Here is a 24,259-nt window from a genome sequence, read left to right as displayed (position 1 = left end):
CTCCACAGTACTGCGCAAAGCATGATTCCGGATTGGCAAAGATTTCCTTGACACGGCTGCTCGACAGGTCGGACAACACTTTTTGGTCTGTCCATCTATCCATGTCTTCAAGCACACCTCACAAAACGAATGTCCACATGGTAGCATGACGGGGTTACTATACAATCCTATACATATCGGGCAGCATAATTCATTTTGGAAGAATTCATCGTCTGATGTGGTTTTCGTTGGTGCTGTTCCTTTGATCTTTTGCGTGATATCGTCTCCTTCGTCGTCGTCGTCACGTCGTCGCTTCAAGCTGCTTGACTGTTGTATACTCGGTACAGGTGGATTTGGCTGCGGTTGTTGCTGTTCTTGTTGATACTGTTCGAATCTATATGTATATGTGTGCGGGTAGATGGTTGAAATCTCACTTCCTTGGGGATACATGAGGCCAGGGCCAAATACAATCATGTCTCCAAATGAGAGCGGGACTTCAGTCATGGCATATATTCTGATATTGTTGATGGCGACCTAAAATTGATGTTATTAGGTCGTTGCTTTCCTGCCAAAGTCAAAAGAAGCAATAATTTTGGATTCTACACAAGCTTACCCCATTCGTACTACCCATATCCTTTATAGTATACGACTGTGTATCTTGTTTGAAGGCAATCTGAGCGTGTTCTCTTGATATGCTAGCATCGTTTATTACCACCGACAATCGGATCTGAAAAAAACGTGATGTTGGGTCAGACAGTGCATTTCAAGTTAGTAGAAGCCCTAGAGCGAGATCCAAAGTCATATCTACTGCTGAGCAGATACGATTTATGTATGGACGTGTCCACATCTCCTTTGGCCAAACCCGATCTTTAAACAAACACTAACAACACAGGGCGAGAAGTTGACTTACACTGCTCCTTCCGATGATACACCTGGAACCATCTAGTTCTATAGCTACTGGAGTGCCTATAGCAGCTTTGATGTTTGGCACGAGCCTTAATGTGGCCCTCATGGCTCCTGAAAGCTTGGCTGAGATTTCAACACTTCTTGTGCATGTCGACTCATGTCCCCTTTTTTTCAATCGTCGCATATTAGAACCTTTCCAATATACTACTGTACTACTGCAAAGCGCAAAACAAAAAACTCGTTGCTTTTTACTTCACACGACACGAAAAAGTTTATAATGTTTGAAATCAGACACCAAAATCAACTTCTTTTACAGTTTGCCCAAATCTTCAACCTTGGCAGATGCATTTATTTTACCATACATCTCATCAATGTGAGGACGGAACTTTTCCTATTTTCATTCAAAACACGCGTATCAGTTGTTCTGTCTTCCCGGAAACTTTGACTCGAGCAAGCCAAAACTTACAGCTGCAACATTTCTCATAACTTTGAGAGTAGGTGTCAACAATCCATTGTCAATGGACATCATTTCAGGGGTTACGAAAACGTCCTTGGGAATCTCAAAGCCTGAGAGTTTGTACTTTTTGGCCAACTGTGCAAATAGTGTAAAGGTTAGGAAAGGAGCAAAAAAGCTAAAACACAAAAAGGACATATCCAATTCATAGATCACGATTCGTACAACACTGCTTCGTAATCTCCAATCAAAGAACTCACCTTTTGCATATCAGCCAACACAAGTTGCTTGTATCGAGCATCACGACTCAAGGCAACATAGCCATCGGATTGAACACCAAGAGCTGGAATAGGTGTTCCTTTAGGGAGCCATCCTTTTTCCATGGCAAGTTTCATGGAAGTTTCTGCTTCTGGTACAATCACAGCTACCAAACAGTTCTAATCGTGTGGGTGTTGTGTTTGATGTGAGGAAAAAGGTGGTAAAGAACGTAACCATAGCACGCATACTTGGAGAGAATCACCCCACACGAAGCATTGCATGATGTAGTCACTTTGCAAGAAAATGTTTTCTAGCTTCTCTGGAGCAACGTACTAGTGGGAGAAAACAATGTAAGCTATGTATTGAGCGAACAGCAACATGGTGTCTTTTGCGCTCACCTCTCCTTGAGCCTATGAACATTCCAGAAAAGATTTAGCATTCCTGTCAAAATACGCAGGAACTGCCTGTCAATACAGACGGTACTTACCAACTTGAAAATATGCTTGCGTCTAAAGTTCAGGATAGGACAGTGTCAGATATGAGCACAAAGGTAAAATCTCGATACTGTCATACCGATCAACGATTTGCAAGCGACCCTTCTCATCAATAGCACCAACGTCTCCAGTGTAGTACCTAACATTACAACGAGAACATATCAGTTGACCACAAAAACGAACAATCTCATCTCGACTCACCATCCATCAACAAGAGCTTCCTTGGTCTTTTCAACATCCTTGTAGTAGCCCTGGAACACGTTAGGACCACGTATGAGGATTTCACCTCTGGGGAAGGGCTTGTCCGTTGAAGTATACTTCATTTCAGGAATGTCAGCCAATCGAATTTCAGAGCTATGCAATCACAGATCTGTGTTATCAACTTTTGCGGCAATGGGAATAGGTGTTGTTATACAATATACCAAGGAATGATGGCACCAATCTTTCCGCCAGAAGTGTAATCAGTTTGCAAGTTGACTGTTCCAGAGGCAGCGGTCTATGAGAACACCAAAAAAACATGGGTATTACAAGAGGAGCATTCCGCTATACCTTCAGGACTCACCTCAGTTGCTCCCCATCCTTCCACAACCTCACAACTAAACACAACTCGAAGGAAGGTCAAGACTTCACCAGAAATCGGTGCACTTCCACTCGTAATGAGTTTGACGTTTCCTCCCAAAAGATTCTTGACTTTGGCAAACACCAACCGATCCCACAATGAATGTGTTAAAGTACCATGATTGTTCAAATTGGCAGTTTTGGCATCAAGTGCCATTTTGAAAAGAGTTGAAGTCACTTTTGAATTAGAGTTTACAGTTGCATTCATGATGGCTGCGTGTAGACGGTTGAGGAGACGAGGTACGGATGCGAATATGTGGGGTTTGAATTCGGCAATGTCGGCAAAGAGTAATGCGACTATTGGAAAATGTTGGTTTGTTTTGGATGCCACAAAAAAAACCTACAGAGTCTACCGTGATACTCTGAAAACTGCCTTCAACGGGTACATACCATCACCACGGGAGAAACCAATTACACAACCACCACGAGTAGCACCGACCAAATTGTTTCTGTCATAGATATGCGCCAGAGGCAAGTATGAAATGTATCGCTGACCAGCTGAAAAGTCAATACCAATGATTTGTAGAGCATGTGCAGATGAAATAAAGTTATCATGAGTGACGATTGCGCCCCTAGAGTGATATTGTGTTTTGTTGGCCTCTCAGCAAGTGAAACAATGCGCTAAAATCTGACATTCGTCGCCTTCGGATGAAGTCTCCTCTTACTCTAGAGATACGGAACAACAATGTGAGTTTCCAATCGGCGTCAATGACACTCATTGACGAAAATCACTTACTTGGATTGCCTGTAGTTCCAGAAGCTATTTTTCCAGAAAGAGGCTGGGTCAGCACAAAAAAACCATGATGATCAAGGAGTGAAGTATGCAAAACTTACTATAACACAAGGTAGCGATATCCTCAGGAGCAGGCTTGCGTAAAGGATGAGGATGAGCACGACCCAAAGCCTCAACTTCACCAAAGCCCAACAAGGTAATTCCCTTTTCAGCAGCCCACTGTTTCAACAGAGACCCAGGTTGAGGAATGACTCCTGGGTTAGTCAACGAGTCCATAGACACGATGCATTTGAGACTTGGACATCGAGAAGCGACAGCCAACAAGTTTGGTACTCGTTCGATACTGCATACTACGACACTCAAGTTGGCGTGATTGATGATGTAGGTGACTGAATCTGGCCCCAATGTGTCAAAGAGTGCGACTGTCATGTTTGAGTATGCGTGGACGGCGTGGTCGGTGATATACCATTCTGGTCTGCAAAATAAGCTTGTGTTAGCAACTGGCAGCAAGAAAAGCTCTAGAGCAAAACATGGATACCTGTTGATGGCATAGATACCAACAGGCCACTTGTCATTTACGTCAGCCTTGACGATACTAGCACGGATCTCTTGCAATCCAGCTCCGAATTCTAGACGACGACGCCCGACTTCTGCCCAAGATTGATATACATAGCCAGTCCAAGTAACGACACCATTGCTAACTTGGCGTTCCTTGTGACCGAGACAAGGAGCATCCTTGCCCGCCTTTGCACAACCAGACTCGAAAGCTTCATAGATTGTTTTACAATCGCTCCAGCCGTGAACTAGTTTGTTTGGCAAGAGTGCAGATCGATAGATGCCTGTGTTTGTGGGGTTGAGAGAGGGAAGTTAGCAACCAACTCAAGAGATGCACAATACGAAAGGAAGAGCGATCCATTGCAAACAAAGAACATGATGAAGCATGAAACATTGGTTGTGGTTTGAGGCAAAAATATTATGAAAGGGGGTCAAATCTCATGCATTTTGAAGCGCGATTTCACGTCACCACGATGCATGACCGACGAGGACTAGGGCCTGTAAGTTCCAAGAGAAGAAAACGTACCAGAAAATCCATTTTCCTTCGTTCCAGGCAGCTCGATTGAAACACCAGTCGTTTTTATAAAAGGAGCCAACTCAGGTACAGAATACACCTTCTATTAAAGTACAAAGGCAGTTAGGATACAGTAAAAATGCATGTGAAATTGATAACGACTTGCCTCGTCGGCCATTGTTGTAATTGCTTAAGTCTACAGCGACAAATTCAATTTGAGCGGAACTCAAAAGGGTTTTCAATGCCACGTGAAAGCCCAGATCGCGGACAGCTAGGTATGAAGTTACGTGTATTCTCATGCATCCTGATGATTTACAGGCTTAAAATGTCGACCCCGTGCTCGAATCCTGTGGAAAATTGAGTTTGGTTGTGGAGAATGAATTTCGAAGACTCACGACGCACATTGAGCAACTGGCCAACGTTCCTGAGGTGCAATTACGTGAGAAACGGATATACGCAGCGAAATCTAATTTATTTTCCTGGTTATTTTCGGTTTCAGTCGGTTGATCGTTGATCGAGCTCTGAAATTCTTGACATGCATCAAACTCAAAACATCATAGGGGATGAGTGAAAAGGGAGGGCTGGAGATGATGATGCATCATATCTCTCCATCATTAGGAGTTAGAAAGTAAGTGGCGTTTGATTGGTTGGGAAAGACCGTGCATCGAGTGAAGCTTCCAAGGTTTTTTTTTTGCCTTATTTTTTTTCGATCTCAAAGTGGATATCGCTCCGTTAAACGCCTGAGTTCTAATCAAATCTCATGCATTCATTAGATCTTGTATCAGCTGTGTGTATTGGATGATGGGAAATAGAGGATGGCATCGAATGTCGTTGCGACACATCTTCTGTTTGTCTTTTTTTGTTGGATGCATCGCATCTCTTGTTTCTTTTTCTACTTTGGTGAAATTCAAGGTCCCAATTACCACGTCGCCTCCTTTGCCTCGATGGATGGAAACGAAAATGGCTTGTGGACCAAGATTAAAAGGTGGTTTCCTAATCTGACTGCTCGAACTAAATGAGCACGTCGGTTCGCTGTTACTACACATCTAATTTCTCTCTCTCTCTCGTTGATTGTTGGTGTATTACTTGATTGAAATACAGAGTCTGTCAAGAAATTTTGTGCTTCAAGTTTCGACAACCTGCTCTACCACGGAATACTAATCAGACAGCGGGCAAGCATGCCAAATTTAATGATACAGATCCAGTATTCATGGTAATGCGAAAACACTCCGACACGACAGCTGTGGCAACACACTGCCTGCGAAGGTTGAAAATCAACGTTTGGTCGTTAGCCTAAAACAATTGCGATTTCCACTGCAATCTCCGAATTTTGATGCCACTGCAGAAATCAATGGATCTATGAAATCATTTTGCCTAGATTCAGCACTATTTTTAATGCTGAGAAACGGACGAATACTAAAAACTCACCTTCTGGGGGGACGGAATTTATGTCACCTCTTCCAATACGTGTCTGTGGCCGATCCTCGTCATAGATGGGTCTTGTGGCCTCTGCGAAGGTCGAATCAGTCTTGCGAGTCTCGTGAATATGACTTGGACAAAACAAGAAAGTGTCGCAGCAAATCCCAAAGAATGGACACCAATTATATAATTGTTGAAATACGTGTATATACAAAGATGAAGAAGAGCATTTCATTACTAGCATTCACATTCAGAACCTCTAACAAGCGTAAAACACAGTCAGTTAACAAAACCAACAACAAAAAAAAAAAAACATGTCCATACCTCCTTCATACGAGCTCCCACAATCCTCAAATGCGAATACACCTTTCCCGGACTAGCACCCAATATGAGATTCACAACAGCATCTCGAGCAATCTTGATATTTCCAAACGATCCCAAGATATGAATCTTGGAATCTGCTACCACGATACGTGTTCTCGAAGCGTTTTCAATGGCGAATCGTGTTTTGCCGTCCTTGCCCACTATTCGGCCAATGGCTCGCGAGAGATGGTCGCCATGTAGGGTTTTGACATCCTTGATTTCAAATGTGTCAATGTATATGTCGTCTAGTCTGAGCAGAGCCAGGGCATCCTACATGCGATGAATATGGTGAGTTGGATGAGCTACTGATGCAAATAGCGGAGATAACGAATACAGGTACAGCTTCAAACACATCTACCACATACATCAATCTCAAATCCAAGACTGAAAGCCTTGACGAAATCAGCTCCTTTCTGTAGAGCACCTGTCTCCTCAGTCTCTGGGCACGTCTAAGGACAACAGAAACCATGTCAGCAAAAAAAGCCTCTCGTGTACCTCGTTAATGCCTTACTCTCAGTTCAACAGCTCTAGCCTTCAGATTCATCCTAACTTGCAGCTTCATGTTCTCCACTAGCGGCGTGTATATCTGCATCCAGTTCTTCTTTAACGGTGTCAATCGATGAGGAGGTATCAAGACTCGTCGAGTCTCCTTTTTGCCACTCTAACAAAAAGAGTCCAACAGAGAAGGATTAGCTTATGCTAATAGTTCATCTTTAACAGCAATAACATTGCTCATAAATGATCTTATATGCTCTCTCGCATTGAAGGGAATCAGTTTCAATAAAAGCATCAACAAGTTTTTTTTTCAGTGCTTGACTCTTTGATTAATATCATCTCGTTCCCTTCCTCAATATCTCAACCGAGAGCGACTCTATACAACAAATTCAATACAAGATAGTCAGGACATACCATTAAATCTTGTGGTTTAAGTGCTGGAAAGTTTGGTTTGTCTTCTTCAACACCTTGCATCTCAGCATCTTGTTGGGGATGTGGAAGCTTGACAAGAATGTCATCTGCTGATATGATGTGTTCCTCTGTCTGGTCTGCCTGTCCGCTCATGGCTGGCTGCTCTGGAGTAGTTCCTTAAGCTTGTTTGATCAAAAAAAATGTTGCAAAAAAAAAACGCAGCAACTGCAGCAAGCAGACCAACACACGATCAAACGCGATATTCGTTTTCTTCTTAAAATCCAAGCATACACGTCTCGTTCAGCAACCATCTTGTATTATATCTTGCTATGTACATCAGATCATAAATCAAATCATAAATCAAACTACGAAGCAGCAACAGGTGCCGATTTCCTCAACACCTGAGCAATCTCTTCTGCCGAGGAATTCACCAAATTCCAATAATGTCCAGGATTCAATTCACGACTAAACATATTCATATGGCCGTGTATCTCATCTTTGGATTCGGTCTCAACAGATCGGAAGAGATGTGCGTATTTCTGTGGTGGAGTAGCAACAAATGTCCTTCTTTGAGCTGCTGGTGCGACAGCTGGGTGTTTGTCTGTCTTGTGCATATGTTTTTGCACAATGGCATCGATTTTTGAAGGGGCCGGATTTCCTACTGTTTTGGGTGGTCCTTCTGATTCTGGCAACTAGTGGCATAGGGTAGATGTGTTAACACTAATGCGCAAAAACGGTCTCACGATAATCTAGCTAATACCTCGACAAAGAAGACACGGAATCCTTTGAGGTGACCGTTCTCAACCTCTAAAATCACATCATCTATCCGACTAGCCAGATCCTACAAGTACAAACAAAGACGATGCTTTATTGGAGAATGTTCAGGTTTGCCCTGCGCATACTGAGACAGGTACTCACCGAAGATCCGCCAAACAATGGATACAAGAATTGAAGATGAGCTCTTGCTGCGTCACCGTATTTCAATGCTACTATGACGGCAACTTTCTGCACGATAGCGGTTCCAATCGAAGCACCGACCAGCGCAGGAGCGATAACAGATGCACCAGCAATTGCGCCTACTCCGAGCACAGTAGTCGTTATAGGCCTCCAGTCGGTGTGGACGACTGTTTCTCGTGTTTCAGACCACATTGATTTTCCTAGGAAGAAGACTTCAGTCAAAAAAAGCCACCGGGAAGCTCTACTCATGCCGCTAACCTGAAGCAACCAATGCATTCTTGACGTTGTTTCCTGCCGTACGGAGTCTCTGCATAGGTCTAACAGCACCATCGGTGTCCTTTGCCATAAGCACCTGTGAAGAACTACTTGGTACAGCGGATGACGAAGCTGAAGATGAAGATAATGTTGGTGACACTATTATATCAATACCAGTGATTTCTTCAGCAACATCAGCTAATGATGCACGTTTCGGTAATGGTGGTGGTGGTAGTCCAGATGGTTCATCCAATGAACCACTAGACATTGGACGACTGCCAAGTGATGATGTTGAATTCCTCCATGTTGGATCATCACGAATCATTATAGCATCGCTACCATCAGCTGGCAAGGTTACGACTTTGCCCATTGAGAATCCGTCCTTGGCGACTTCCACGGCGTCTGGAGTATTAACTTCAGTGTATTTCCTGGTGAAAGAAAAAGATTGAGAAGAACTTGGGCATTGAGTACACCTTCAAAGCAGCGATTGAAAACGTACCATGGCATCGAGAATCCTGCAATCTTCTGAGGAATCATTTCACCAATAGCCCTGGGAATAGCTCCTGGAATCTCACGCACAGCAGAGGGTATAACCTCAGTAGCAAATGATACAATACGCTCTCCTGCAGCTTTGTGGTAGATTGCGCGGTGAAGCCCAAAGAAAGGCGAGTCGAAACATACAATGCCCACAATGTTTACGAGGTCTCGAGGATTCAGGTCACTAATAGAATCTGCTCGTCTTGCTGAATCAGCATAAGAAGTACGTCGAGAGGAATCAGCCATGGATGTTGGTCTAGACGAGCCAGCCATCGAGTCTCTAGGTATGGGAGTTGGCGGTGCTGAAAACATGGTCTCTTTATCACCTTGGATGGAATTCACGTCGACAATTCTCGATGATTCTGATCTGACACTGCCCATATCGTCGGTGAAGCCAGTTATTGGTGTAAGACTACTTTCAGGCGGTGTTTCGGTGTTGCCACTACTCGCCATAGTGGTCTCGATACTAAGAGTCTTTGTATCTTCTTCTCGTCGAGGTAAGGGTGGTGGTGCTCTTCCATATGAAGCTGGGTTTGGCTTCTTGGATTCGGCACGTTCACTGATAGTATTGCTTTTATTGCCGTTACCGTCGTGCTTCCACAGATTCGCCCACCATTGAGTCAACTCTTCTTCGTTCAACCGTGGTCTCTCAGCAGCTTTACATAGTCTTAATATACCATTTTGACCCAATTTCACTATATACACATAATCTCCTGCAACATCATGAAGACAATTAAGTCCAGTTGTCATAAGGTAGAAACAAAACAAGAAAATCAGCATAGTAGATCACTCACCCAATGCTTGTTTCAACTCATGGATTTGTTCCGATACTAGAGTAGGCGAGATATCCCCGTCATTCTGAGCACGGATACAAGGCACCATTCTAAACTCGTCACCATCTGGACTTAGTACAAACATCCATTCACCGGATGAAAGGGCTTCCGATATAGTAGACTCTAATGATATGGCAGGCTCAGTGGTATTTGAGTCATGCAATACCACTAGGTCGCCATGCTCGACTTTTATCGGAAATCGGATTTCACCCTCTTCAGCCCATCTATCGTCGGAATCCATTTCTCTATTTATATCGTCAACGAATTTGGGGACGTTGATATGTTCAATCAATCGTACTGGCATGCGAACTACATCGGCGACGGCCATTCCTCGTTCAAGGACGAATTGGCCTGCGTTCTTGGCTGTATCGAAGAGCCATTCGCTCCTGCTTTGCACTTTAGCTTTGGTGTTGACTCTATATAGTTGTCTATATGCGTCACAGGCCATGAGTCCTACATGTAATAGCGAACTGTGAGTCTGTGGTGAACTGCCACTGGCCTGCTGCAAAGTTGAGCATTTTGCAACATACCACCCATCGAATGTGCGAGTAGCAAAACACCATCATATTCGGCAGTTGTTGCATGTAGTAATAACCAGTTTATGAGTTTCACGACAGCCTTTTCTGGATCACCGTGAGTTTCAAACTGTGGAAAGACCCGTGCTTCTATCCCAACAAGACCATAACTATCGCGCAAGGATCTCAATACGTCCAACGGGAAGGAATCAAAGCTCTCGTCCGATCTATGGAACGTATGAATGTTTGGTCAGTTGATTCAAAGCAGATCGATTGTCCTGTTATACCCCATGAAGCCGTGAATCCAAACGAGAAGATAACGCTTTTCCGGAAGCTTTGGCGCATCGCTGGTGGCCATCGGTAGTTATTAAATCTGTACCGGGCTCCAACTGTGCGTATGTGCGGTAGTCTTGTCGAAGATGGGATTGGTTGGGATTTGTTGGAAAGATTGTAAAGTCGGTACGTGGCAGAATCAAGTATTTTAAGGATGGGATACGAGGCCAGCTATCTATAAGTGATTATGAGAACCAACTTGACTAGGTACGTAGTGTTCGACGTATCTACAAAAAAGAATGGAACGGTGCGTCAGTGTTTACGAAGCAACAAGTTGCAACCAAGTTGCAATGCAGAACAGTGCGCGATTCACAGTAAAGTAAAGTCAATTGACGTTTATATTGAGCACGAACTCACGAACGCCATCGTTTGCCTTGTTCGCACCGCTTTGGAGATAGAAACCGGTTTTGTAAGTTTTGTTTGAATAATCCACGATCGATGCCATGTACTCTGCTGAACTGGCACACGCACGCGTCATATGCTTAAATATTCCACATATCGTGGTTTATAACTCCTGTTTATTTATGTCAGAAGGCATGTAGTCTGCTCCTGCGACCTTAAACCCACAAAACCCCAAACTCGAAACTTGCTGCTTTGCCTCGACCTGGTAAACTGTGTCTCATAAGACGGAGATCCGGTAGATAACATACCGAGATTCAAGATAATATGACTCCGCCAGTTTCATCCACCTCCCCAACAAGGGACAGCAAGGAAACGCCTTCCAAACCCATCTTGCAGGTAAGCTTTGAGGTTTTTGCATTGTGGAGCAATTATTTTACAGTCATTCTCATACATACAACATCTTCAAATCGATAGCAAACTCTGCCAGCCAAATGGTTTCACGATTCAGATCATTTCGAACTTGAAAAACGATCAATCTTTGCACAAAAATGGTTGTACGCTGCCCACCGCTCACGATTTGAGAAACCTGGGGACTACTTTTCACTCGATTTGGGAGGCTATCCTATCTTCTTAATCCTGGGCCCAGACGGTGTGATGCGTGGGTTTATGAACGGTGTGTGTAATCGATGACTATGCATCAGTCACACTTCTGATCAACCGTTGCTCCATGACACAGTTTGTAGGCACCGAGCCGGTCTTGTAGTGCACAAGGAGTCCGGATCTTCAACCGTCCTAGGGTGCCGCTATCACGGATGGTCCTATAATTGCTTCGGTCAACTAGTGAAAGCTCCTTCCTTCGAAGATGTAGAGGGTTTTGACAAGTCTCAATTGAGCTTGTTCCCTGTTCGTGTACATGTAATGGACTCTGGCTTCATATTTGTTAACTTAGCTGCTCCGCATGAGACGGTAGTGCCGTTCGAGGAACATTTCGAAGGACTTGATGAGAAGCTGAAACGTATTGACTTTGCGGACTATCAATTGTAAGAAGCTGCATTTCTCGCTTTATCTGGTCTTTCCTCGTCGTTGGTCGTGAACTTACAAGATTCCAAACCTGTAGTCATTCAACGTTTTCACGCGAGTTTGATTTCAACTACAAGACCTTTGTCGATGGATTCCAGGAGGTAACGTGATTGGTGGTAACTCTACTGGTGTTTCGTTGAACACTCATTCGTAGACCCAATTCTTTCGCTTCTTTTTGCCACTACTTCATTGCAATCTTACAATCTCGGCGTCATCACAATCTCACACTCTACCACTTCTAGTGCTATCACTGTGCAATCGCGCATCCTGGTCTGAGCAAAGACTTTGACATCAAGACGTATAAAATCGAAAATCTTCACAACTTTTGTGAACACCACGTCGAACGCAAAGCATCACGCAGCAAAACAGCGTCTGGAGAGTCAGAGGGTTTATGGCTCTTTATGCTGCCCAACTTTGCCTTGAATTGTTACTCGCCAATATTTAGTACTCAAAGAGCAATACCGCTGGGGCCAACCAGGACACGAATGGTTGTAGAGGTGTTTGCTCGAAAGACTACGTCAGAGGAGACTATTGCAGAGTTTTTAAAGTATGGGAATCAAGTTGATCAAGAGGTAGGTGCCATTCGTCGTAAGGATTCGTTTTTGTTGTTGTTGCATAACACGACATTCATCCTCGACGATCTAGGATTGCGACCTCTGCCTGATCGCACAAAGGAACTTGAATCTTGGGATTTATCATACCGGCACCTTGTACGTCCTGTTACGGAATCAAAGCTGATTTCCTGTTTCTTTCATTCGATTCATTCGTTCGATTTTGTTTCTTTCATGTAGACATCCAACTCGCGAATCAGGAGTAATTTTTTACCAAAGCATCGTCCGACAATGGGTTAATGAACATAAAGCACGTGAAAAAGCTGCAGGTCATATAATTTTGCCTGCTGCAACTGTAGCACCTGAAGCTGAGGACTGTGACACTTGCGGCGAGGACTTCAAGTGGTAACACTGCAACTTTAGTACTCTTTAGTAGTATGTTTAGTCTCCTCACATACTCTAATAAATTGGGATGACGGTTTGTGTGGGATGATAGGGTTTGCAACAATGTCGACTCGTCGACTCAACAATAATTATATAATTAATAATTATCATTTATGATGGGTTTCCTCCCGCAAACATGCTGGTAGGTGAGCGGCATTTCCTGAGCCTCAAACGTGTTCAACCACTCACACCACAAAAGTGAGTAGCACAAAGCTCCGTTCGCTATAATACATCTTGACTTCCAAGTGTAGCGACCCATAGTTCAACGGATACAAATATATACGGATTCTCAAGGTTTCCATGGCCTCTACATCTGACTCTTCGCCGTCCCTGACATCAAACCCTTCTTTGCAAGTGAGTCTGCTGACATTGCAGTTTTTGCATACAGCATTTTATCTTGCATATAAATTGAAATCTAAATCCTAAAATAATCATACTTTTCATAGAATACTCTGCCAGCCAAATGGTATCATGACGCCCAACATTTCGAACTTGAAAAACGAGCAATCTTTGCTTCCAAATGGTTGTATGCTGCACATCGCTCACGATTTGTGAAGGCTGGTGACTACCACTCACTTGATTTGGGAGGATATCCCATCATCTTGATTCTCGGTGAAGATGGTTTGGTCCGTGGATTTATGAATGGTGAGTTGTGTTTGTGAGGTCAAGGCAGTGAGGTCAGCTGGCTCTTATCCTCGCTCCAGCGATCCTTTGATTGGACCTACAATTTTCTTGGTCGACCTTGTGTCACTCATGATTCTCTGAGAATAGTTTGTCGACATCGTGCTGCACCCGTGGTCCAAAAGGAATCTGGCTCTTCAACTGTACTCGGCTGCCGCTATCATGGATGGTCCTATAATACTTCTGGTGCCTTGGTCAAAGCACCATCATTCGATAAAGTCACAAGCTTTGACAAGACTCAATTCAGCTTGTTTCCTATTCGAATACATGTCACGGATGCTGGATTTATATTTGTCAACTTGTCTGCTCCGTCTGAAAAGGTTGTACCATTCGAAGAACATTTTCAAGGTCTTGCGGATAAGTTCAAGAGTACTGATTTTGAGAACTATCATTAGTAAGTATAAATTGTTGGAGACATGTTTGAGATGAAGTGATTTTAACAGCTTTTTTGTCACACAGCCACTCGACGATTGTACGTGAGTTTGACTTCAACTATAAGACATTTGTTGATGGTTTCCAGGAGGCAAGTGCTTCGCATATCATGATTTACGATATTATAGTTTTCCGTGTCGCTCATTTATCACACCTAATATATCCTCTCTACTACAGTGCTATCACTGCACAATCGTTCACCCTACCTTGAGCGAAGACTTTGAAATCAAGACATACCAAATAGACAACCATCACAACTATTCCGAACATCATGTTGAACGCAAAGCTACTCGATCAAAAACATCATCAGGAGAATCGCCTGGTCTATGGTTGTGTATGTTCCCAAACTTTGCAATCAACACCTATTCGCCAGTATTTACTACTCAACGAGGTAAGTTTAGCACTCAACAAGGTATTGTTTCCGCTCTTCTTTCACTTATCGGACTCGCTCTTCTCCTCCAGCTATACCACTTGGTCCAACTAGGACAAGGATGGTGACTGAAGTTTTTGCTCGAAGTAGTACAACTGAAGAAACGATTGCAGCGTTTTTGAAGTATGTGTTGCAAGTTGATCAAGAGGTATGGTAAAATGTGGATGGGATGAATAATGGGATAACCGCTGTGATCGTAACTTTTCGGTTTTTTTTTGTTATTTGAAGGACTATGACCTCTGTGTCGCCGTACAGAAAAACCTGAATCTTGGCATTTATGATACTGGTGTCCTGTAAGTCACCGATAGCATTGGCTTGTTTTGAATGTATTGACTTTGGTCTTGAATGCAGGCATCCAACTCGAGAATCTGGCGTTATGTATTATCAAGGTATCATTCAAAAATGGGTCAATGAACATCTGGAACGTGAGAAAGCTGCAGGTCATATCATCATCCCTGCTGCGACAGGCTCATCATGTGGAGATGAAAAGCTTGAATGGTGATCGAGTCTGCAACATGTATATTTTGTACAAGGAGTAGTTGAAATGCTTTGTATATGATTGTTTGAGAGTTAAAATAGTATAGTCTTACCATTCTGGCTGACGCGTGTTCTCGCCCATTATTATTATTATTTTATCATTGTTATTTTTTCGAGCGACGACTACATATTACGAAATGTACTTTTTCGAAACTGTTTCATCAGCAGTCGGAGCAGGTTTTGGTTCTGAGATTGATTTCACCTTAAGCTTCTTGGTTTTTCTAGCCACGACGTGCGTAATTGAATAGATCAACTATTCGTGTGGCCTTGACGGTCAAATCCTTTATGACGCTAAATACGTCTCGAGTGAAGCTACCTTCAGGTAGTTTACCTCTTCAAGTTGTATGATATTGGCCTATGCCCGTACCAGACCCGTCTCAACGTTAAGGTCTTTATCGTGATCTACTACTAGGCTCAACTAGGCGTTGAGAGTTTTACAAGCCTAGGACATTCGACCTAGAGTCTTATCGCAGACGTTAATGTATTCTACTAGCTTGATAGGAAGGCCCTCAGAGCCATTGGTAGATTGAGTCGCCTTTGATTTTGATGTCACTGGCATTTACGAGCCATGGTGTTGGTAAATAATACGATGTATGGGTTTGATGACACGGAATTACGAGGAATGGCCATAAGAGTTTCATTTCTTCTTATGCCTTGTAGGCGACAAACATACTTTGCTAGGTAGAGATGTTTTGATTTAGGGACAATACAATAGCAGGAACGACCGACAACGAAACATATTTCAGCTGAATACGTACCTCTCTATTTAGGTGTGAGCTACGCAAAGGAACAGCAACTTGGTCAACGCCAGCATTAATGTTTTATCATAGACAGTGGCGGATCCACGTAGACTGGCGGTAGTTCTGGACTGAATTTCAATCTAGAATGCGCTGCATTTAAGACATAGCAATCCGCGATGAGGCGTTCAGCCAACAATGAGCTTTCACCAATCATTTCTCGACCAAAATCAACCTCAGTATAGACGAAACTAACATTCTTGTTAAATACATAGAATTCACTTCTCTGACTTCTTCTCTTCCTCTCTCTGCATGCTGTAAAGAGCTACAGCAGTAACCACAACACTAATATAGGCCTTCCTCCGGTTTGGTATTGGTTTAGTCGTAGGTTTAAACCAGTGCATGAATACTCCTCCAATAGCTTTGAATAGGTTGAAGTACAGAGCACGTTTGACATACTTGTCATCATCGCTACTGACAATCATCAAGTTGTTGACTCCACTGGCGACTTGGGATATTCCAATGCCGCCAAGCAAATAGACCAGGTCCTTGTAGTTAGGATACATGAGATTCATTCCGGCCACAGAGCCTATGACGGTGTTTCTTGAGTGATCCATCATTGAACGCTTGAATGTTGAACCAGCAGCAAGTCACCTGCGCCAGAGTCCTGATACAAGATATGCAGAAGACCTTGAAAAAGTTCGTGAGATTGTTATTTCTTGTAATACCTTGTTAAACAGGTTAAGTTCGGCTACACCAGCTGCGTCTGCTGCTGGTGCAAAGCAACATTTACCTGGCCCAATGTCCATGACAGCGATGAATGCGAGTATGTACCGCCCTATATCTGACATGTTTATGGCCCTTTACTCTTCAGTCGCCTCGAAATGCTCGAATTGTGAAGTTTGCTTGCGAGCGAGCGAGAGTCCAATCTGTGATAGAACGTCGGCGTAAATGGAATTCTGCGATCATATCTCGCGTTAGAGCGTGTAAAATGGCGTTTCCGGGGATTAAAATATCTGGAACGGTTGTCGATCTTGTCGTTATCTACTTCCAGGTTTACACATTTGCAAAATCACGCTTTTCAGCGTTTCGGGTCAAAAGAACCACTGGCAGCGACACTACATATACGTAATTACTTCAAAAGGATTCATCCTGATCCTTTACAGATACCAAGCCGGCCAAATCAGTCGCCGTTTTACATGAAAATGTCAACGTCGAGCAAGAGGGCTGCTCCTGTCCAGGATTCTGAGGAATCGCAGCCTCAAAAGAAGCTCAAGGGCCCTGTTATAGCTGATGGAAAGTCTATATTGATGTGGTTTCGAACGGATCTGAGGACATTGGTGAACTACTGCATCCATCAAAATTGTGTTGATTCAAACTTTAAACTGACGCCGATCTATCTGTAGGACAACACTGCTCTCTTTGCCGCCAGCCAGTCAGCATTGAAACTATCTTTGCCACTGGTTGCTCTCTTCATTGTCTCGCCACAAGAATGGAAGAATCATTTGGTAGCTCCCATTAAAGTGGACTTTTGTTTTCGAGCATTGCAATCACTCTCTACCACTTTATCATCATTGGGTATTCCTCTACTGATTAAAGAAGTTCCTACAAAAACGGATGTCATTCAAATGGTGAAACAGACATGTACCGACTTTAAAGCCTCTGAACTCTGGTACAATATCGAATACGAAGTGAATGAATCTAGAAGAGATGCCAAAGTACAGACTGAACTGGCTACCATGGGCATTAATGTCCTTCCGTGTCACGACCAGTGTGTAGTTAGGCCAGGATTAGTGAAAACGAAAGAAGGAAAAGATTATACTGTGTTTACGCCATTCAAGAACTCGTGGATTGCCTATGTAGTAAGCGCTACTGTGTAGTTTGACCCCCTTCCCTTCCTACTGCTGACTCGATCTTAAAAACTATTAGGAGTCTAAGAAGATGCTCTTGAAGTTGAAGCCAGCACCTTCAGTAATGCCTTCTCTATCTGAAGACATATCGGCCTTGGTAGCCGACCATCTCAAAGTCCCAAGCTTCCATCCAGATTTCCGCCTGGACGACGCTAAAGCAGCTGTAAGTCCCTGGCAGAGATGGTTTATGGCGAGATACTGAGTTTCACTCTCTCCGTTCTTCCAACTTACTAGCGTGCCAAAGAAGCATTCCCAGCCTCAGAAGCCCACGCTCAATCTCGGCTCACCAACTTTGTAAACACCAAGATTACAAAGTATGGGGACGACCGTGACAAGACGTTTATGGATGGAACGTCAGCCCTGAGCCCATACCTCGCGTCAGGCTTGATCTCGGCGCGTCAGTGCCTTGAAAAAGCAATGGCTGCCAATGGAAACAAGCTGGCAGGCCAAAAAGGCCCTTCCACTTGGATCTCCGAGATTATATGGCGAGAGTTCTACCGACAAGTATTGGTTGCGTTTCCTCGAGTCTGTATGAACAAGAGTTTCAAACCTGAAGGGCACAAGATTGTATGGAAGGATGATGAGGAAGCGTTTAGAGCTTGGTGCCAGGTTGGTGTTGACGGTGATTGATATATACAATTGCTGTCTTTACTTATTTTGGTTCTTCTCCTAACAGGGTCGTACTGGGTTTCCAATAGTGGATGCTGGTATGAGGCAGTTGAATGAAACTGGGGTAAGTAAAGTACTCTCTTTCGATGCTCCCTATTTCTCAGCTCTCCCCTCCTCAGTGGATGCATAACCGTGCCCGAATGATTGTGGCATCATTCTTGGCCAAAGATCTCCTCATAAACTGGAAGAGGGGCGAAAATTACTTCCACGAGCATCTCATTGATGCTGATTTGGCCTCCAACAATGGTGGATGGCAATGGGTGGGTAATTGATTTTCTTTCCAGTTTTCTCTCTCTACTGACGCTGTGCTTGCTTGATATTTTACCAGGCTGCCTCCACAGGCACCGACTCGCAGCCCTACTTTCGAATATTCAATCCGCTACTTCAGAGTGAGAAGTTTGATCCCGATGGTGAGCTGCTTTCGCAAAGGTTTTACTTGATGTCTTGGCTAAACGATGAACTGGATAGGCAAATTCATTAGGAAGTACGTACCAGAATTGGCGTCCTTGAAGGGTAAGGCTATTCATGACCCAACTAGTGCACTTGGTGTCAAAGGAGTTGAGAAACTTGGATATGTCAAGCCCATCGTTGATCATAAAGCCGCCAAGGATGCTGCCTTAGCAGCTTATGCATTGGCCTTCAAGAAGACGGCTGTCTAATAGCTAGAATCTATTGTGCGTATTTTCAATAATTGCCTCTCTATAACCTGTAACATAGCAAATATACCACATTTCCTCTCTCAAAACACGTGAAAACGTTCGGAATCGGATTCTTCTGGTGTTGCACTTCGAATTCGCATCACTGAAATCTTCCAAACTCCTGAAACGTTTGAACTTTTATCCAAACCACGATGAACGCAGCCAGAGTCATTCGAGCAACCCATCGGATTCGAGGTGCCGCCTTTTATTCGACTAATTCGAGCTATAATTTCGATACATATCGCTTCGTGAACCGCCTTGAAAGTACGTTTAATATCAAATGTCGTAGTTTACTTGCTCTTGTATAATATGGAAGGGAGTCCAGAGACACGGAATGTGCAGCCTTAGTGCTTTCAGGTCGACCTACATGTATCTTCTGCTGTGCTGTGCTGTGCTGTGCTGTGATGTGTGTTTGATCAATAGATCGCAACGAGTTGACCTTTTCGCCAAATGACGCAGACCACGAATCTCATCTAACAAAATGTCATATCAATAGGCGAGTCTTTTGAAAGGGAACGAGCTGAGGCGATAATGACAAGTCTCAATGACGTCGTGCATGAGTCGTAAGTCTTCAACGATTTGAACATAGCCAAACATGCCCTCATCTACCTATTCTATTCCTATCTATCTAGCGTGACAAACATAACGAAAAACATGGTCCTTAAATCCGAAATGGAGAAATCGCACTACCAAACCAAAGTCGATTTCGCTCAAGTGCGAACAGAGCTTCAGCTGCTGGAACAAAACCAATACGCTATTCTGAGGGCTGATACGCAACGGCTGTCAGCTGAGGCCGACAAATTGTAAGTAGCAAATTAGTATAGTTCAGGATGGGAAGCTGACGTGGCAATTACTTTGATCTAGACGGAGACGAGTATACGAGGAATTAAGACGAGTGCAGTCTTCTGTCCGTCTGGAAATGAGTTTAGAGAAGGGGAGGATAAGGGATGAGCAAGCCTCGCAAGAGTTAAAAGTACGGGAAGCTGCTTCTCGTGTGGATTCGGAAGTTGCAAATCTGCGGACACAGTTAGAAGGTTTGTTTGGGAGCCGTGTCGTTTATCTTCATCCTTGAACGTCTGACGCTTATTTTGCTTTTGTAGGAATCAACTGGGAGCTTTTTAGGACTCTGGTGCCTTTGTTTTGTGCATTTGGAGGGTTGTTCTTTGGTAAGGGGGGGTTGACAATCGTTTTTTGCTCACTTGCGATTCCAAACTCACGCTCTATACGTTGTTTCCCTTTCCAGCTTATTTGCGACTCGTCAAGTAATGTCGTTTCGCACATCCGTTGTGCTCATTCATGTACCGATTAAGTTATATTTGCAAGTGTACATTTGAGGCCTATGTAACTACAGAGCTTTCGCATACTATACTACTTTTGACTCTTAGGTGGTGACGAGAAAAACGAAGACAGAGTCGTCTGCCCTTTGGGTACATTCGTCTTCTTCCTTTTCGTGGCAGATTGATTATCTATAGGCTCTGCATGTTTACGTTTATCTATTACCTTGGGGGCAGATGATGATGGCTCTATTGTATCGAGCTTGTTGTTCAAACACGAGTCCAAATGTGCGTTGATATCCTTTTCAGGCACTACTTTGTTGCAGCATGGACATGATACAGCGTTTTCAGCTTGATTCTGCTGTGTTGGTATTACTGCTATAGACGTGATTGGTGTCTCTTCTTCTACTTCTAACACAGTGGGTTCATCATCCGCGTCATCCTCAACATTGGTAGCAATTACAGGCGACGAAGAGCGAATCACACTACTACTACTACCAAACAAGGACTGGAAACCTTTCTGTTTCGCTCGTTTCGTATCTACTAAATCCTTGAAGTAGCCCTCTATAGTTGCAGCCTTACTTCCCAACACAGTAGGCACCACTCTTGCCGGTCGTACATATTTGACACAATCTCGGAGCTCTTCAAAGCTAGAGTGCTCACTATATGGTATTTGGTGGATGGTGAACGGTTCCTTGTAAGATCTCGTATATAGGGAAGAGGGTGAAAGTGTTTTCGAGAGTTCCCACGTCCAACCCGTAGGCACCAAACCTTGTGATCATAGATGTAGTGAGAACATTGAAGAATACAGCGGATAACAGCACACTTACCTATGAGCCGAGTGTACGGCGAGTCAGGATGCAAAGAGTTATGCCAATCATAATACTGTTGACAATAATCCCAGTTGGGCAAGAATCTCCATCCACCTGGTGCCATTTCACCTATTTGGTTCCACGACACTATATTCACCTGGCTAGATCGTGGATCAAGTGTAAAGATATCAATATATTCAAGGTCTAGTAGTTTCAGGATGTCAAGCTTTTCTTTTGTGACGAAGACTTTGCATTTTAAAGTTTTTGCAATCTCATGCAAGACTTTTTCTTTTCCGATAGTATACGTTGCGATTACGAATAGCGTTTTATCATTAGTCTGAGCATCAGCTTTAACGTATTCGGATACAAGTCTCCCTATTTCACTAACGACGACATCTTGTTTCGGAAACGTATGCTTAGGTCTACAATACGTCGTGTCGAGGAAGAGTTCATCGATTTGCACTGCTGATACTCGTTTCCATCCTGGAGATCGATATGGTAATGTCGAGTCATAGCGGAAATCACCAACATGGAGGTAGTTTCGTCCATCCTTGAGCTCGAATAACATTACGTTCGCTCCTGGGCAGTGATTTGCGTCCATTAGAGTGACTGTTCCTTGGTCGTTTGGTAGTGGATGCGGTATATCGGGTTCTAGAGCTTTTACATATTGAGCTGGAACCTGCATTACGTTGATCAGAAGGGAGGCTGTAATGGGACCACAATAAATCACTCCAACGTCCCACGTTTTGCCAGTTATTCCCTACATTGAATAGGCGAATATTTAGCAAAAACGTTCAATCTTCGTCAGCGCCACTTTGGCACTTTGAATCGGCATCATTTCAGTATGGCCGCATCCATGATTCATCATGGCATCCATTAAAAGGAAAGTTCTACCTGGTAATGATCGGCATGATAGTGCGACCTACCGCAGTCAAAATGTCAGTTTTTTGGAGTGATGTACTGGCTTTTACACAGTTGTCACGTACAGGAAGTAGGTAAAGCCAGGGTTTCTGTACTTGAAACCATCTACAATTATATCCCGTCCAAGCTTCTTCTCATACGGCACGTCCTCGAAAGAAACAAGTTTGATCTTCATAGTTTTTTTGGTTTAAAGCTCATCCGTTGAGGACGGTTCGACCACAAGCTAAGAAGAAATAGCTACTATTGATGGCTTAGTAGCCTGACCTCGTCGCTGATTTCGTCCCTGAAAGAGTGAATGTGAAAGCTTGATTTGTGAATTCGTGAATATTCTGCGACGCGAGTTCAGCACGTCCTTCGGCTGGACCCTCATAAGATATACCGGAGGTTGGCAAGATAGAACTTATAGAACGCAGACATGATTCCTGACCCGATTTGCTGAATCAACACGCGTACATATGGAATAACGGAAGACACGATTCCAGAGACACGCACATTGGTGGGGCAACATGCATTTCATATATGTTTGGGACGTATGCACATAGGAAAATGATACAATCGTAGATGAGACCATGATAAGATCCACGTTGGAAACAAATAGTAGACGAACGAGAATCCGATACATAGAACCTAATGTGACGGAAATCGTCTTAGAGAGATATCTGAATTGTTACGTTTAATCAATCGTGAATACTTGCTTGCAAGTATCGAGGTCTCCTTCCTCTGGTGCCTTCTGGTTGCCTGCCAGTGTCAACAGCCCCAGGTCAAACTCCAAGCTGCACCTGCTGGTGCCCACTGGTCTCATGATGTGCATGGTGCCTGCTGGGGGCAGAACTGGTGCCTACTGGTATTGAGCCAGCTGACCCAATACGTGACCCAACAGCATAGCCCATTTACGCACAACAATACCCAATGACCCAACAGAGTGTATCAAGTGACCGGCAGTGCAATAGTGCACCAAAGAGAATCTGATAATTCTAGTTGTAACCATGCTCTCTATTGCTAAACAAAAGCAAAATTTGTCGGTTCTCAACGATAGCGATGCAGACCTTTCTACCACGAAAGGAACTGCACAATGCTTGTGCATGATGATGATTGAAATAGTTGGAGTGAAGACGTCTTCGTTCTTGGCTGGCTGTTTCACCTCTGTATGCGTTGCACGTCACCTTGGTGTGGTTGCCGCCAATGAAAACGAAGTTCAGAATAAGTGAACAGATTAGAAAATGAGCCTACATACCTTTTCAGAGTACCATCATAGCAGATCTATCACATCCGACTCAATCCTGCAGTCTCTTGTTGGATTTCGAGTTTTTTGTTTTGTTGTGTTTGGGGTGTGAATTCGAGGCTATGGCGATTTCCAAACGAAACAATCCGGATAGAGAGATATTGTCTCTTGAGAACAAGAAGGCTAATACAATATAAGATCCTCTCTTCGTTGCCGTTCAATTGAAGCAGAACGCGATTGCGTCCAGCGCAAGTGAACTGGAATCTCAGGGATCAAACATCTACAAGAGACTACGTCTTTTCTAAGCTACAGCAAGCCATAAACAATATACAATTCCAGCAATATAGCAAAGTTCGTGCTGTTTCCGCTGTTGGACGCAAACTCTGAATTCAACCTCTTAAGTGAAAAGAAAGGACGCAGCATTCGAAGAACTCAAAGTAAATGCAACAGGAATTTGGGTTTTTTAATCATTCTGATTAAATTATGCCCAGTTAAAATTACATCCACATATCACAAATCGTATCAACCAATCGCCACAGTGTTCCAGCCCTAACAACATCCTTGGTTTCAGCTTTGCTTTGCCCAAGTCGAGCAAACTTCAGTGGTTATAATATGCAGGACAGAAATTCCAGTTGACTCTCCCTTGTGGTGGACATCGATTGCCTTTCTTGGCTCTTGCTCTGGCGAAGACTGAGCGTTGGCAGGGACTGAAGAATCTATGTTCGAAAGTATGCTGTAAGTTAAAAATCCATGTTTCGATACTTTCGTGATGACAACACTCAACAGGTGCAGGTTTGCAAATTCGTGTAAGTTGAAGCAGTCAACCCCTCATATGCTGAACTGCGGGACAGTTCTGGCACATGCAGAAGTAGATTCTCATCCAGCATCTT

General features: G+C 43.6%; 5 protein-coding genes across 5 annotated transcripts; 2 read left to right on the top strand and 3 right to left on the bottom strand.

Moving 5' to 3' along the window:
- Positions 1–1,195: 1,195 nt before the first annotated feature.
- SmJEL517_g04924 (uncharacterized protein) lies at positions 1,196–7,352 on the bottom strand (the record flags this gene model as incomplete). The annotated part of the gene is made up of 20 exons (XM_031170852.1): positions 1,196–1,276; positions 1,352–1,477; positions 1,600–1,776; positions 1,846–1,929; positions 1,996–2,007; positions 2,085–2,106; positions 2,171–2,230; positions 2,293–2,445; positions 2,514–2,587; positions 2,654–3,006; positions 3,100–3,281; positions 3,343–3,375; positions 3,442–3,469; positions 3,544–3,917; positions 3,981–4,281; positions 4,524–4,614; positions 6,255–6,563; positions 6,659–6,742; positions 6,805–6,954; positions 7,203–7,352. The coding sequence occupies 20 exons, from the start codon at positions 7,350–7,352 to the stop codon at positions 1,196–1,198; spliced, it is 2,844 nt and encodes a 947-aa protein (XP_031023210.1).
- Positions 7,353–7,564: 212 nt separating this feature from the next.
- On the bottom strand, positions 7,565–10,654 carry SmJEL517_g04923 (uncharacterized protein; the record flags this gene model as incomplete). Its single annotated transcript, XM_031170851.1, has 8 exons — positions 7,565–7,891; positions 7,960–8,040; positions 8,118–8,356; positions 8,415–8,839; positions 8,911–9,661; positions 9,743–10,234; positions 10,312–10,523; positions 10,584–10,654. The coding sequence occupies 8 exons, from the start codon at positions 10,652–10,654 to the stop codon at positions 7,565–7,567; spliced, it is 2,598 nt and encodes an 865-aa protein (XP_031023174.1).
- Positions 10,655–17,068: 6,414 nt separating this feature from the next.
- Positions 17,069–19,101, top strand: SmJEL517_g04922 (uncharacterized protein; the record flags this gene model as incomplete). The annotated part of the gene is made up of 8 exons (XM_031170850.1): positions 17,069–17,203; positions 17,270–17,725; positions 17,793–17,936; positions 18,008–18,382; positions 18,450–18,506; positions 18,562–18,702; positions 18,771–18,852; positions 18,911–19,101. 8 exons carry the CDS (start codon positions 17,069–17,071, stop codon positions 19,099–19,101), a joined length of 1,581 nt encoding a protein of 526 aa, XP_031023209.1.
- Positions 19,102–19,292: 191 nt separating this feature from the next.
- SmJEL517_g04921 (uncharacterized protein) lies at positions 19,293–20,406 on the top strand (the record flags this gene model as incomplete). The annotated part of the gene is made up of 6 exons (XM_031170849.1): positions 19,293–19,404; positions 19,637–19,703; positions 19,773–19,943; positions 20,005–20,174; positions 20,241–20,306; positions 20,384–20,406. The coding sequence occupies 6 exons, from the start codon at positions 19,293–19,295 to the stop codon at positions 20,404–20,406; spliced, it is 609 nt and encodes a 202-aa protein (XP_031023173.1).
- A 102-nt stretch (positions 20,407–20,508) lies between these two features.
- Positions 20,509–22,322, bottom strand: SmJEL517_g04920 (uncharacterized protein; the record flags this gene model as incomplete). The annotated part of the gene is made up of 4 exons (XM_031170848.1): positions 20,509–21,185; positions 21,245–21,986; positions 22,121–22,148; positions 22,213–22,322. The coding sequence occupies 4 exons, from the start codon at positions 22,320–22,322 to the stop codon at positions 20,509–20,511; spliced, it is 1,557 nt and encodes a 518-aa protein (XP_031023208.1).
- Between the last annotated feature and the right edge of the window lie 1,937 nt (positions 22,323–24,259).

This window comes from Synchytrium microbalum (assembly GCF_006535985.1).
Source record: "Synchytrium microbalum strain JEL517 chromosome Unknown SmJEL517_scf0038, whole genome shotgun sequence".
NCBI lineage: Eukaryota > Fungi > Chytridiomycota > Chytridiomycetes > Synchytriales > Synchytriaceae > Synchytrium > Synchytrium microbalum.
The sequence above is the reverse complement of the archived record's forward strand: the minus strand, read 5'-3'. Positions and strand labels throughout refer to the sequence as shown.